Source organism: Gymnoscopelus braueri (assembly GCF_963280865.1).
Source record: "Gymnoscopelus braueri genome assembly, chromosome: 7".
Lineage (NCBI taxonomy): Eukaryota > Metazoa > Chordata > Actinopteri > Myctophiformes > Myctophidae > Gymnoscopelus > Gymnoscopelus braueri.
This window is the reverse complement of record NC_137608.1, coordinates 17,421,623-17,433,724: the sequence shown is the minus strand read 5'-3', so window position 1 is coordinate 17,433,724 and position 12,102 is coordinate 17,421,623. Positions and strand designations below refer to the sequence as shown.

Genomic DNA, 12,102 nt, shown 5'->3' with positions numbered 1-12,102 from the left:
TGACATTAAAAAATGAAATATATTTGCATATATATTTATACATATCAAAGAATGCATTTATTTATTTATTTGTTAGGGGGTGGGGGGGGGCAAAGTGTATAAAATAGGGCTACAGTGCTTAAAAACAATGTTTCAAATATGCCTTTCACTGTGACAGTTAAATAATATTCCTAGTTTTGCTGAGACTCACATTTTTATCTTCATCTACAAATGTACATCAGGACGGAGTGGAGATAACAGCCCTCATCAGGTTAACTACTGTATATTCACTATTAATTGCCATTGCTTTGTTCCAAGATGTTTGGATTGGCACTACTAAACGTGCATTTTTGATATTCGCAGAAATTCAGCGCCTTGTTGCAATCACATTCCAGGATCGCACAGGATCTGGTGGTGTTGTGATTTGAATGTTTTTCTCACAGTGGTGAGTTTTTCACACTAACAAACCCACCCCGTGCGCACCCTCCCCTCCATCCCTCTGGACACTTCTCAGCCCTCTTGAGAGAGAGAGAGAGGAGAGCGGATGATGTCACAAGGGGGTGGGGCCCCCTGCGTCTATAAGTACAGGCCCCCGTCGGGGAACCTCTCTGTGAAGTGGAGCCGAGTTGTGCTGACCCTGTGGCTGTGACCAAGAAACTGTAGGAGAGCAAAAGTACTTGTTAGACTGGTGTACCTCTTAGTGCACGGACCAAACGACTGTGGATACGTTTTCACGGACAAGACTTCACTCCTTTTTGGACTGGGACTCTTCGGACAGTGTGTCTCAACAAATACTGTTTACTATTAATACCTCTCCAGTTTACTGAAGATTTCTATCTCTTTTCACTTTCCAAGGTTTTTCTATTTTACATCCAGGATGTTTTTCATCCAATTTTTGCAGCAGATCCTTTCAACCCTGTTTATCTTCTCCAGTGCTAGTGCAGTGGTGGTGAGTTGCTCAGCTATTTGCATTGTTTCTGTTACTCTCTCTCTCTCTCTCTCTCTCTCTCTCTCTCTCTCTCTCTCTCTCTCTCTCTCTCTCTCTCTCTCTCTCTGTTCTGTTTTATACCCACTTGCTTGTTGCAAATCAGTTGATTGTATTTGAAAGTGAATTGTTGTGCCACACTAGCTTTGTTATATTATGGCAAGATATTGTATTCACTACATCATTCCACTTAGAATCACATAATCTGCCAGTATTATCTCATGACTGGTCTCTGATCTGTCCTATAACCTCTCCTCTAACCCTACTGGTTCTCAAAGTGGGGTCCGGGGTTCTCGAGGCAGCTCCAGGGGGTCCCCAGCTAAAGTATTGATAGGTATAGGAACAAAAAGGACCCTTAGAGTTCTGTAACTCAGAGAGTGTACAAGTGGAATCAAAATAAACCTTTACCTCATTTTGGTTCATTTTGGTTCCATTATGTTATGGGGGGGTCTGTGGCCTAATGGATACCAAAGCGGGGGTCCTTCAAATGAAACAGTTGTGAGAACCACTGCTGTGACCTTCTTTCTCAGGCAGAGAGCCGCTGTCCGGCTGAGTGCTCCTGTGCAGAGCAGCCCTCGTGCCCACCTGGAGTCAGCTGGGTGACAGATGAGTGCGGTTGCTGCAAGGTGTGCGCCAAGCAGTTCAATGAGGACTGCAGTGCCACTGAGCCCTGTGACCACATCAAAGGGCTACACTGCCATCTGGGGGCTGGAGGAGACCCTCAAAGAGGCCTGTGTCGAGGTAAGAAGCCAACCAGGCTGTCTGTGCACAGTATATTAGTAGCCAGAAAATTTTTAATCAGAAAATATCAGCCGCCTCCTTGACCTGCATTCAGAGTTAGAATTAGTTGTCACTTGTGCACAAAAAAAAACACTTTTTCTAAATGACAATGGTCAATTGGCATGTTACAGGATTTTACAATACACTTTAACAGCACAGAGACAGCAGCTATCTTCATAAAATATGTATTATAGCTATGAAGTCCACAGTTTTCATGCTATTTCCTACTCCTTTCAGCGGAAGCCCAGGGCCTGCCCTGCGAGTTCAACGGGCGCATGTACCAGCATGGCGAGGACTTCCAGCCCAGCTGCCAGCACCAGTGCAGCTGCATGGACGGGGTGGTGGGCTGCATGCCCCTGTGTCCCCACCAAGTGCCGCTGCCCGACTGGCGCTGCGCCCGACCCCGGCTGGCCAGGCCTCATGGAGGGAGCTCATGCTGCAAGGAGTGGGTGTGTGACGATGACAACCACATAAGCGAGGAACCAGAGGAGCCTGCGCACACAGCCTTCATGCCAGACCACCCTCCGCCACTCCCCAACCACATCAGTCCCCAGCTCCAGGCCCAGCCACAGTCGCACTACCAGGCCAGCACTGGAGTCACCTTCAGAGGTAAGGATGGAACATGTGTCAACTGCTGTGATTCTTTGCTGATACCAATCCATCCCCTAATCCAGTGGTTCTCAACCTGTGGGTCGGGGACCACCCACATGATTTATGGGGGGTCCCCAGATGACAGTGAAGTGATAATTTAAGGACTTTAAGACCTTTTTAATACATTAGAAAAGACAAGAAAAAATCACACCCTGTGTGAAGTGGGCGGTGTCTTGCTAGCTAATCACAATACTGAATGGAGTCGATCAATCATGTACAAAGGATAAATACATTTATTGAAACACTCTTTATGATGGACAAAACCATAACTTGAAAAAAACAAATCTTTGGTTTTTTTCAAGTTATGGTTGCTTATATAGGGCTATGCACATGTGTCGTGTGACACTGGCCAATCACAGTCCTGAATAGGCTGGGATTGGCCAATCACAGCGCAGGATAATTCTACAAATTTCCTGGGCCCAGATCACAGCGCATGAAAATGTACATTTTTCCAAATCTCACTTATAGGGGCGGTTTCACCGCCCAAAAAGAGCCTTACTGTATCAAAAGTCATCAACAAACTATTCAATGAAAACTGGTCAAACATTGGCCAAATTGTCAAATAATATAAGAAAGTGGCAAAAAAAGGAAAATAGACGATCTACAAGCTCACAACGCCTCGCAACACAAGTCGTTGTGAGCTTGTAGATCATCTATTTTCACAAAAACAATCTGTGGAATCGAGTAAAACTAAATTGAATGCCTCAACTCCTACATTCCAAGTGCTTATCAGGGTGTTGGGGGGAGGGGGGGTCCCCAGTTCAAATATGATAATTTTGTGGGGTCGTGGTCTGAAACTGATGTAGAGGGACAGATACATATGGGTCCACTGATACAATCTCGTTTGTCCTCTCTTCACAGAAGTGGTGTCTCTCCCCAGGTCAGAGGTGTTGCTGGGCTCCAGCTGTTACCCACAGACCACTGAATGGACAGAGTGCTCCACTACCTGTGGGATGGGCATTTCAAGCCGGGTCACCAACAACAATGCAGACTGCCGGTTGGTGAGGGAAACCAGACTGTGTCAGATCCGGCAGTGTGACCTGCTGCAACTCCCAATAGCTGGCAAGGTACACTACAAATAAGACATTAGACAGATTCTCTTAATGTTTTTGTCACACTGCACAATTTAAACACATCATTGTGTTCAGTGCTCTATAATGTTTATTATTATTATTATTATTATTTGATATTATTCATTATAATATTACTTTAACAATGGTGTACAGTGCAATGAAAAATCACCATGAGTTCTTAATAATCTGATTCATTAATTTTATTCCCAAACTACTTGACAAAGAAACACTTAATACAATGATTGCACTTTTCAAAGAACATTAGGTGTAACTTAGGTCCTTATTAGAAACAATATACTGCAACCTGTACAGATTTTTGCAGAGATATTGGATAATGAACTTCAGATAACAGACTTCAAAGTGGCATTTTAGAATGATTATTCGTTTTTTTACATTATCTCTCTCTCTCTCTTGTTCAGAAGGGGAAAAAGTGTCAACGAACCGTCCGTCCCCAGGAAGCGGTCAGCATCACGTTTGCCGGATGTTCCACGGCACAGCGGTATCGCCCTCGCACCTGCGGCGCCTGCACCGACGGCCGCTGCTGCACCCCGTCCCTCTCCCGCACCGTCCGCCTGCGCTTCCACTGCCCCGACGGCGAGGGCTTCTACCGGAACGTCATGTGGATCCAGCGCTGCAGTTGCAAAAAGAGCTGCCCCGGTCACCACAGTGGCCCCTCCAGTCCCTCCGTCAGCCTCCACAATGACATCCACGTCTTCAGGCACTGAAAGCTGACTCATCATCATGCCCATCCCTGAGGCTTGGCACACTGTGGGCATTAGACCCCGCCGAGCATCTCAACACCCCTCCTTCCGCCCTCCGCCCACACTCCACCCGGATGTGCCAGGGACAGCCCTGTCTGTCAGGAGGGTGGGAACCTCTCCCTCTTCTCACGCCAGACTATGGCATAGAGAAGCCTCTGGCAGCCGGACCTCCGCCCCACCCCACCCCACCCCTCTCCTCTCCCTCCAGCCCAAGCAGTACACTCGCTTGCACTTTAAGCTTCCTGCCGTAACGTCACCGGTTTGCCCACACTAGAGGTGTGTCGCTATATTCAATAAGGGACTGCTATCTTTCCATGGGAAGGGGCAGCACAGAGGACAGTGCACTTTAGTGTGTTGGCGCCTTGAACTGTTGGCAGAAATACTTTATTGAAACTTTATATTTTTATTTATTTGTGTGTTGTTGTTGTTGTTCGTTTTGTTTTTTGTTTTGTTTGTTTCTTAGTCCCTCTAAATACAGAGGAATGAATGAATGATATTTGACATGAGACACTTTGCCATTACAGAATGTTGTATAGGCAAAGGAGTGAGGATGTGAGAATGATGGGAAACACGTACTCTTTGTGAGAGATGCATTTATGGAAGAAAAGGGACAACATATGAAGGGTTTGATTTCAAAATGCTTTTTAAAAAAATCACATTATCCAAAACAAAGATGATTCCATGATTTCATACCTACATTTCATAAGCAAATGTCTTATGATGACATCATTTTAATTGTAAGTAAATTAAACACCCATAATATACTTTACCTGTATATTTAGCTAGTGCAGGTGTATCTCATTTTGAAATGAAACCCTTTATATAGTATATACTGTAGTCACAAGTGATTGTATTAACTTGTAATTGTTTCTGTGTGTGTGTGTGCGTGTGCGTGCGTGGCTAGATGTGTTGCGAGTTACTTTCCGTCTGTGTATTTGGTAAAGCATGAGAAACTGAGCGTTTACAGGTGAATGTGTACTTTATACCTAAATGAAAGAGTATAGTATGTAGAGACTTCACTCACCATTGTGGAGTGGCAATATTTGGAGGTCGCCTCATTTTTCGGGGTGTGTTGTTTTATGTATCCCTCACAATGTAGATACTTCACTTGGAGGGAATGTGTGTGTGTGTGTGTGTGTGTGTGTGTGTGTGTGTGTGTGTGTGTGTGTGTGTGTGTGTGTGTGTGTGTGTGTGTGTGTGTGTGTGTGTGTGTGCGTGTGCGTGTGTGTGTGTTGTATGTATGCTACATTTATTCTGTGGATTATTTTGTCTGTAGACCTTGATCATTCTCGTCCAATAAAAACATAAAAATGTAACCTTTCTTTGTCTGAGTTTTGATGGAGGGAAAAGTGTCAACTACTGTATCTGGCAGATAGGTGAGCGAGTGGGAGAGAGGAGTGTGTGTGCGTGTGCGTGTGCGTGTGCGCGTGTGTGTGTGTGTGTGTGTGTGTGCACGCTTCACTGTCCCTTGCCAGGTTTTCCCTGATAGCCTCAGAATGCCAATAGATAACTTATAGGGTTTTTAGATAAAAGTAAACCATTGGACTATAAATTTGGTTAATGTTCCCATGATGAATAGGTTTGGCTATCACCGGTGGAAATTGAACCGATACTCTGTGCAGTGTCAGTGTCATGTTCTACCCATTAACTTACTGTACACTGGGAATGGAATCCTAAATCCTGGTGCTACAGAAGGAAACTTTACTCATAGAACCACATCGCTCACTGAAAGTAAATGATTTTTGGTGAGCGATGCAGTTGAATGATGAAGTATAAATTAGGCTTAACTCCAGCTGTGTTAGCGCCATGCTCTACCAATTGATTTATACAGGATTTGGAACCCATAAACCACGTTTCAACCAGTGGCCCCAGGTTCATGTTCCTTCATGGCCTTATACAACATACAGGCTGGCTCTGGAGCACAAACATTACGGCGGACTCCTAAATTCCACACCCTCCTCTCTCTCTCTCTTTCTCTCTCTCTCGCTCCCGTCTCCTGTCGTTGATGAGTTGAGATAGGAACACTCTGACCTATATTTCTGGATGACATATTGAGAACCTCTGGCATATGCTTCATTTCAAAGAACACTCCAATTGGTCAGATAGTGGCAATGCAAAAACACTATGTTCAGAGTGGCAGCCCAATTTGTCCCATTTTTGGCCTATGAAGATTGGAATCAGGAATCGGTTTTATTGGGTGGCTCACCTGCTAAGAGCGCATACCATTAACCCATTAAGAACTTTAAATCCGGGAAAGCATCTGTGTCATTTTAGATGATGCTATGCATATACCATAATACCAAACATTTTTAATTTTTAATAAATTTTAATAAAAAAATATATCTGCTACGTTTTCAGAAAATGTAGGATTTAGAAGTTTTTAAAAATCGGCCTCAGGTCTAAATTGGTTAAGGCTCAGTCCTTGTGCAGCTGGCCAGGGTTCGAATCTGACCCAAGACCCTTTGCTGCATGTCCTTCCCCATCTCTTTCTCTCCTGTCACTATATCAAATAAAGGCTTGAGAATAAGTTAGATAAAAAGATTGGTTTTATCAAGTCTGAAAAGCAGAAACCACATGGGAACAGATTTGAACCACATTTCTGGGTGGTCTAAAGATGTGTCTCAGTCTGGTCACTTGAAAACTGATTTATACTTCGCCATACAACAGTGTCGCTCACCAAAAATAACCAATCTACATGCTCCACAACATTGTGAGCTTGTAGATTGGCTATTTTTTATCTGAATACACAGATCTGTTCCGATCACTTGCAAATAAGAGTGTGGACGGGTACTCTTAGTTAAAGACAGAAAAGATAAGTCAGCAAACCAAAAGACATTAATTTACACAACACTGATGATAGTGCTGTCAAACAAGCTATACCTGGACTCTTTAATCTGCATTATAATTTTATACAATATGTAGTGGGGGTCCCTGCTTCATCTCTTTCTCTCAGCTAAGGGGTCCTTGGCCTGAGTAACGTTGAAGACCCCTGCTTTAAAGGTTTAATGACATTCACTTTTACACCACATTCAAAGTCTTTGTCCTGGTCCTTCAAAAGTGTACAAAAAGTTTTAAGTGAAAATTCCATTCCAGTGATCAATGGCAGGTGTTTTTCTCTCACATTTCTAAAGCCTTTTCAACTGCAATGAAAAAAGAAATCTTTGCCTGCGGGTGTCGCTGGTGAGGGATTTTGCCTGTCAATCATCGCCTCTGCTCCGCCCCCCCCAAAGGAAAGGATAGGGGAGGGGAGGGGCGAGGAGGAGAGTGGGCGGGATTATTCGACAGTGACCTCACTGTCGAAGGGCCAAGCTCAGATTACTTTTCAGCCTAATTATTCAGAAAACCCCAGACCACAGAAAATCCACTGAATGTTTTAAGTTCAGGTTTTTTGGGTGTAATTGAGGTCATAAAACCCCAAATAAAACATTGAAAATAAAAAAAGTGAAAATGAATGTCATGATACCTTTAAATTACTTGAAATTCAAGATTGTTGGGAGCAATGGACAATACAGTGGGTGTCAGAAATTGTAGCCAAACACAGGAATGTATGAAAGTCGTTGACATCTGCAATATTGACATCTGCAATATTTTGGTTTGGTATTCCCCTCACACTTAGTAGTTAGTACTGAAATATAAAATCAACACCAAAAACATACTTGCAAACTCTATTTCAACCAGGTCTGGAAGAGATATGGCTGAACGCCCAATTTATACTTTGTCGCCGATTTCAGTTTAAATCACATGAAATCTGAAACTCTGTATTGTGGTGTGCCCCAAGGTTCAGTCCTTGGTCCTAGTTTGTTTTGCTTCCCTTGGACAGATAATAAGGCACTTTAAAGGTATCTCTATCACTGTTTCACAAGACATTAAATTATATGTCCCATTGAAACCGTTTTAAACTATAGGAGACTGTGTTTTTGAGCTTATGGCTTTGGAAACTTTGGAAATCTCTCCCTTTGGTCTTAAGATCTGTGCATGGTCACCTTTAAAAAGCAGCTCAAGACCCATTTGTTTAGACATCCTTTTTCTCATTTTTGAATTCTGTTTTTTTTGTGTGTGTGTTTTATGTTTGTATTATGTTTTATTGCCTCTCTGTGACGCACTTTGTGACATCACTTCTCTCAAAAGGTGCTATACAAATAAACGTGCTTGTTTACTAAATACAACAGGCAATAGGTCAAATAACAGGCATCCCTTTCTGCATCCTCCTTTCACTGTGGCAGAATTCTTTCCCTGGCCTACCGACAGACAGGAACCTAAAGCACACATTGTATTCCATCATCACCATGGAGATATTTCTGCCATTTGCCATCTTTGTCACTGAAGGCGCCATTGGCTCCCATTTGCCTCAGACTGCACGTCTTTGCACTGGTGACAAATGTTTGTCTGTTTGTCTTGACTGTTTGGTATGGTACATTCAAGTCCCACTGCCGGAGGATTGCACACTGATATTGGTGTCTGGGACAACATTTGACCAGTCATATTCCAGGAAAGCTTGTTCTGGTATTTCACTGAAATCCATGGAGTTATGAGAATCATGGGCTGGGAGAGACAGTATTTGGAGGTTCATAGACATGGGCTGTGGTTGAGCCAAATGATTTGTCATGTCCAATATACCTGGATGCCTAGTTTGCTGCCTTGGAACAACACATGATTTGTTTAATTCTTCAAGACAAGACAAATAAAATAATTAATAAAGTGTGTCAATGTGTTGGCATTGCAAATGAACACATACTATATGCATGCACGACACAAAGTGAACAAGCACAATGACTGAATCTCTTGATTTGAAACAACTGGCTCCAGCTCAAAGCTTTAAAAGGATCCCTGGCTAATACGCCTTATATGCCCAAACAGTGGGTCGGGAGTCTTGGGGACCCAATTGTGGGTCACGGAGAGATTTTTGTGGGTCGCAAGTAAATATCCCCATTTTTGTATTATTATTAGGCCTATTTTTATTTCAAAAGAATTTCATAAATAAAATTAAAACAATTGAAATAAATTTCACAAATGTAACTTTTAAGCGGCAGTGACAATTGCCGATCTACAAGCTTGTAGATCTGCTATTTTCACTACTTGTTTGGGTCCCGTGGAGACATCAAATTTCTCTTTTGGGTCACGGGCTAAAAGATTTGGGAACCGCTGCTCAAGATGAGTTAAAGGGATACTTCACTTTCACATAAAATAAACATTAAAAATAAATATAAAAAAAAAATGAAAGAAGTTATGGCAAAATAAAGGCCCCCTCACACATTAGTAGGACACTCTAATGCGTGAGGGGGCCGTGATTTTTCCATTACTTTTTTCATTTATTTTTTATATATTTTTTAAATGTTTATTTTATGTGAAAGTGAAGTATCCCTTTAATATGGTGCAGCTTTTAGCGAACATGGAACCTGATAGACACATGGAGAAGGTAAAGTAAAGGCTTTTAGATCTGTCCTTCATACAGTACGGTAGGACCTGGTTAACACCAAACCGCTTCAGGCACAAGAAGGAGAAAGTAGAGCAGCGGTTCCCAAACTGTTTGGCTCGGGACCTAAACTATGGTGAAAATAGCCGATCTACAAGCTCACAACGCGTGACGCGTTGTGAGCTTGTAAATCTGCTATTTTCACTACACTTCTTAAAAGTGTTTTCTTTCTAATTCATGAAATTTCTTTGATTTATGTATTTATTTTGAATTTGTTTTTAATTTATGAGAAACTGTGATGAAAATGTAGGATTTTTTTGAAAATCTTCTGAAATAATAATAAAAATAAAATGTAGGAAACAAATAAAGGGTATTTACTCGCGACCCATAAAAATGGGTCCCGACCCAGTGTTAGGGAAACAGTGAAGTAGAGCACCAAGTGGAAGGGCTCCTGTGCATGACAGAGAAGCTTGCAGTACTCAACTCCAGTACTTGAGTTAAAGTAGATACTCCTGGTCAAATATTACTCCACTACAATTTAAAGTTGCTCATTCAAATTTTTACACAAGTTTAATTGTAATTGGTTTAAAAAACACTTAGGCATTATTCAAAAGTACATGCTTTAAAAAAATACTAAAGTACAAAATGTGTACAAAGGTATATTTTCTTTTTAATAGGCGTGGCGATGTGAAGTGTTTGAGCTTGTAGATCTTTGATGTTCTCTATATTTGAAATAGGGCTTACAGGTATAAGTGGTTAATTCATAATGTACTTTTTCCCTTCTTAGAAATGTATAGTGGAGTCAAAAGTACAATATTCGTCTTTGAAATGTAGTGTCAAAGTTAAAGTCAAAGTATCCCAAAATACTCAAGTACTTAATTACAGTACTCAAGTAAATGTACTTTGTTACTGTTCAGCACTGCTGTAGATGTGACTCATCTGTACTGTACATCACAGTGGAGCCAGTATCTAGTGTTTGGCTGCCTTCAATCCTGCGATGCTACAGAGGAGTTTATTTTGGCTCGGCGGCCAGACTGGAAGTTACAGGTGTCGTCCGGCCTCACAGAGAACTGTGACTTTCGGCACAGACTCGTCAGAGGAACAGGAAATATGTCGGAAATCAACGGGATCTCTGAGATTTGATGGACGGTGGCACAGAGCAGTGATTCTCTCGACCTGATTAATTTCAAGGACCCCATGGTTTGATAAGCGTTAGGTTTCCGGACCCCAATTTGATAGGAATTCTACCCCAACATACACATTAACATCAGTGTTTAATTTAGGGGGTCCAAACCAAATGGACCCTTACGTATTTGGTTTCCTAACTATCAAATATGTATCCCCTGGACCCCACTTAAAAGGACCCCTGGGACTGTGAAGTAGGCCAGAGTAAGGAAAACCAGCACCCTTCCCCCATATGTATCTTATTCTTCTTTTTCTTTCGGCTAATTCCCATCGGGGTCGCCACAGCGGATCATCTGTTTCCATCTGGTTCTGTTTTCATGCGTCTTCCTCTGTGATTACCGCTACCTGCAGGTCCTCTCTCACCACATCCATAAACCTCCTATTTGGCCTTCCTCTTCAGCATCCTTCTCCCAATGTACCCCTCATCCCTCCTTTGCACATGGCCACACCATCTCAATGTTGCCTATCTTGCTTTATCCCTGAACCTTCTAACCTGGGCTGATCCTCTAATGCAGTGGCTTTCAAACCTTTTCATATCAAGGTCCATTATTTATTCGGCATTTGAGCCACAGAACCACCGTTTGATGAGATTTAGCCTCTCAGACCCAAGACATAGAATATTTTGTTATCGTTGGATAAGGTTTTGTCCACAATTCCATGCTGTGTTAATGTTGCTACCATAGGAGAGATAACAGGCAAATGTTGATCAAAATAACAATTCTTCAATTAAGTAATGCAGATGTTTAACAATAATTTAACTCTTGAGAGAGTAAAATGAAACCAAATGGACCTGTAAGGGTCCATTTGGTTTCATTTTACACTCTCAAGAGTTAAAGATCTAATAACGATCCATTTGGTTACCAACTCTCCATCATTTAGCTGGGGACCATCTGGAACCCCCTCAAGGACCACTGGTGGTCCCCGGACCACTGGTTGAGAACCACTGTTCTAATGTAGTCATTTCTGATCTTGTCCTGCATCCTCAATTTTGCCTCGTCCTTTTGTCAGTGCCACCGTTTACAAGCTATACAGGCTGGTCTCACTACCGTCTTATAATGTACATCTTCCCTCTCACTCTTGCTGGTCCCATTCTGTCAAAAATCACTCCTGAAATTCAGGCATCAATTCAACATATAACTGATGATGACAGGTGCCCATAAAAGCAATGACAGGTTAATTCTCTCCCATGCTTTTGACAATGAACTTCATCCTAAAAAAGCACAAGGGATACTCACATCAGTTCCTTTGTACTGGTGAAAGAGTTCGATGTTATGT

General features: G+C 42.3%; 1 protein-coding gene across 1 annotated transcript; it reads left to right on the top strand.

The window, feature by feature from the left end:
* The first annotated feature begins 607 nt into the window (after nucleotides 1–607).
* ccn1l2 (cellular communication network factor 1, like 2) lies at nucleotides 608–5,515 on the top strand. Its single transcript, XM_080432992.1, has 5 exons — nucleotides 608–928; nucleotides 1,495–1,705; nucleotides 1,982–2,353; nucleotides 3,257–3,462; nucleotides 3,888–5,515. The coding sequence occupies exons 1-5, from the start codon at nucleotides 857–859 to the stop codon at nucleotides 4,191–4,193; spliced, it is 1,167 nt and encodes a 388-aa protein (XP_080289118.1). The 5' UTR covers nucleotides 608–856; the 3' UTR covers nucleotides 4,194–5,515.
* Nucleotides 5,516–12,102: the final 6,587 nt, after the last annotated feature.

Coding starts and splice junctions, on each gene's coding strand:
- ccn1l2 (XM_080432992.1), top strand. CDS start 857: ATGTTTTTCATCCAATTTTTGCAGCAGATCCTTTCAACCCTGTTTATC. Junction 929..1,494: donor CCAGTGCTAGTGCAGTGGTG/GTGAGTTGCTCA, acceptor CTTCTTTCTCAG/GCAGAGAGCCGCTGTCCGGC. Junction 1,706..1,981: donor TCAAAGAGGCCTGTGTCGAG/GTAAGAAGCCAA, acceptor TACTCCTTTCAG/CGGAAGCCCAGGGCCTGCCC.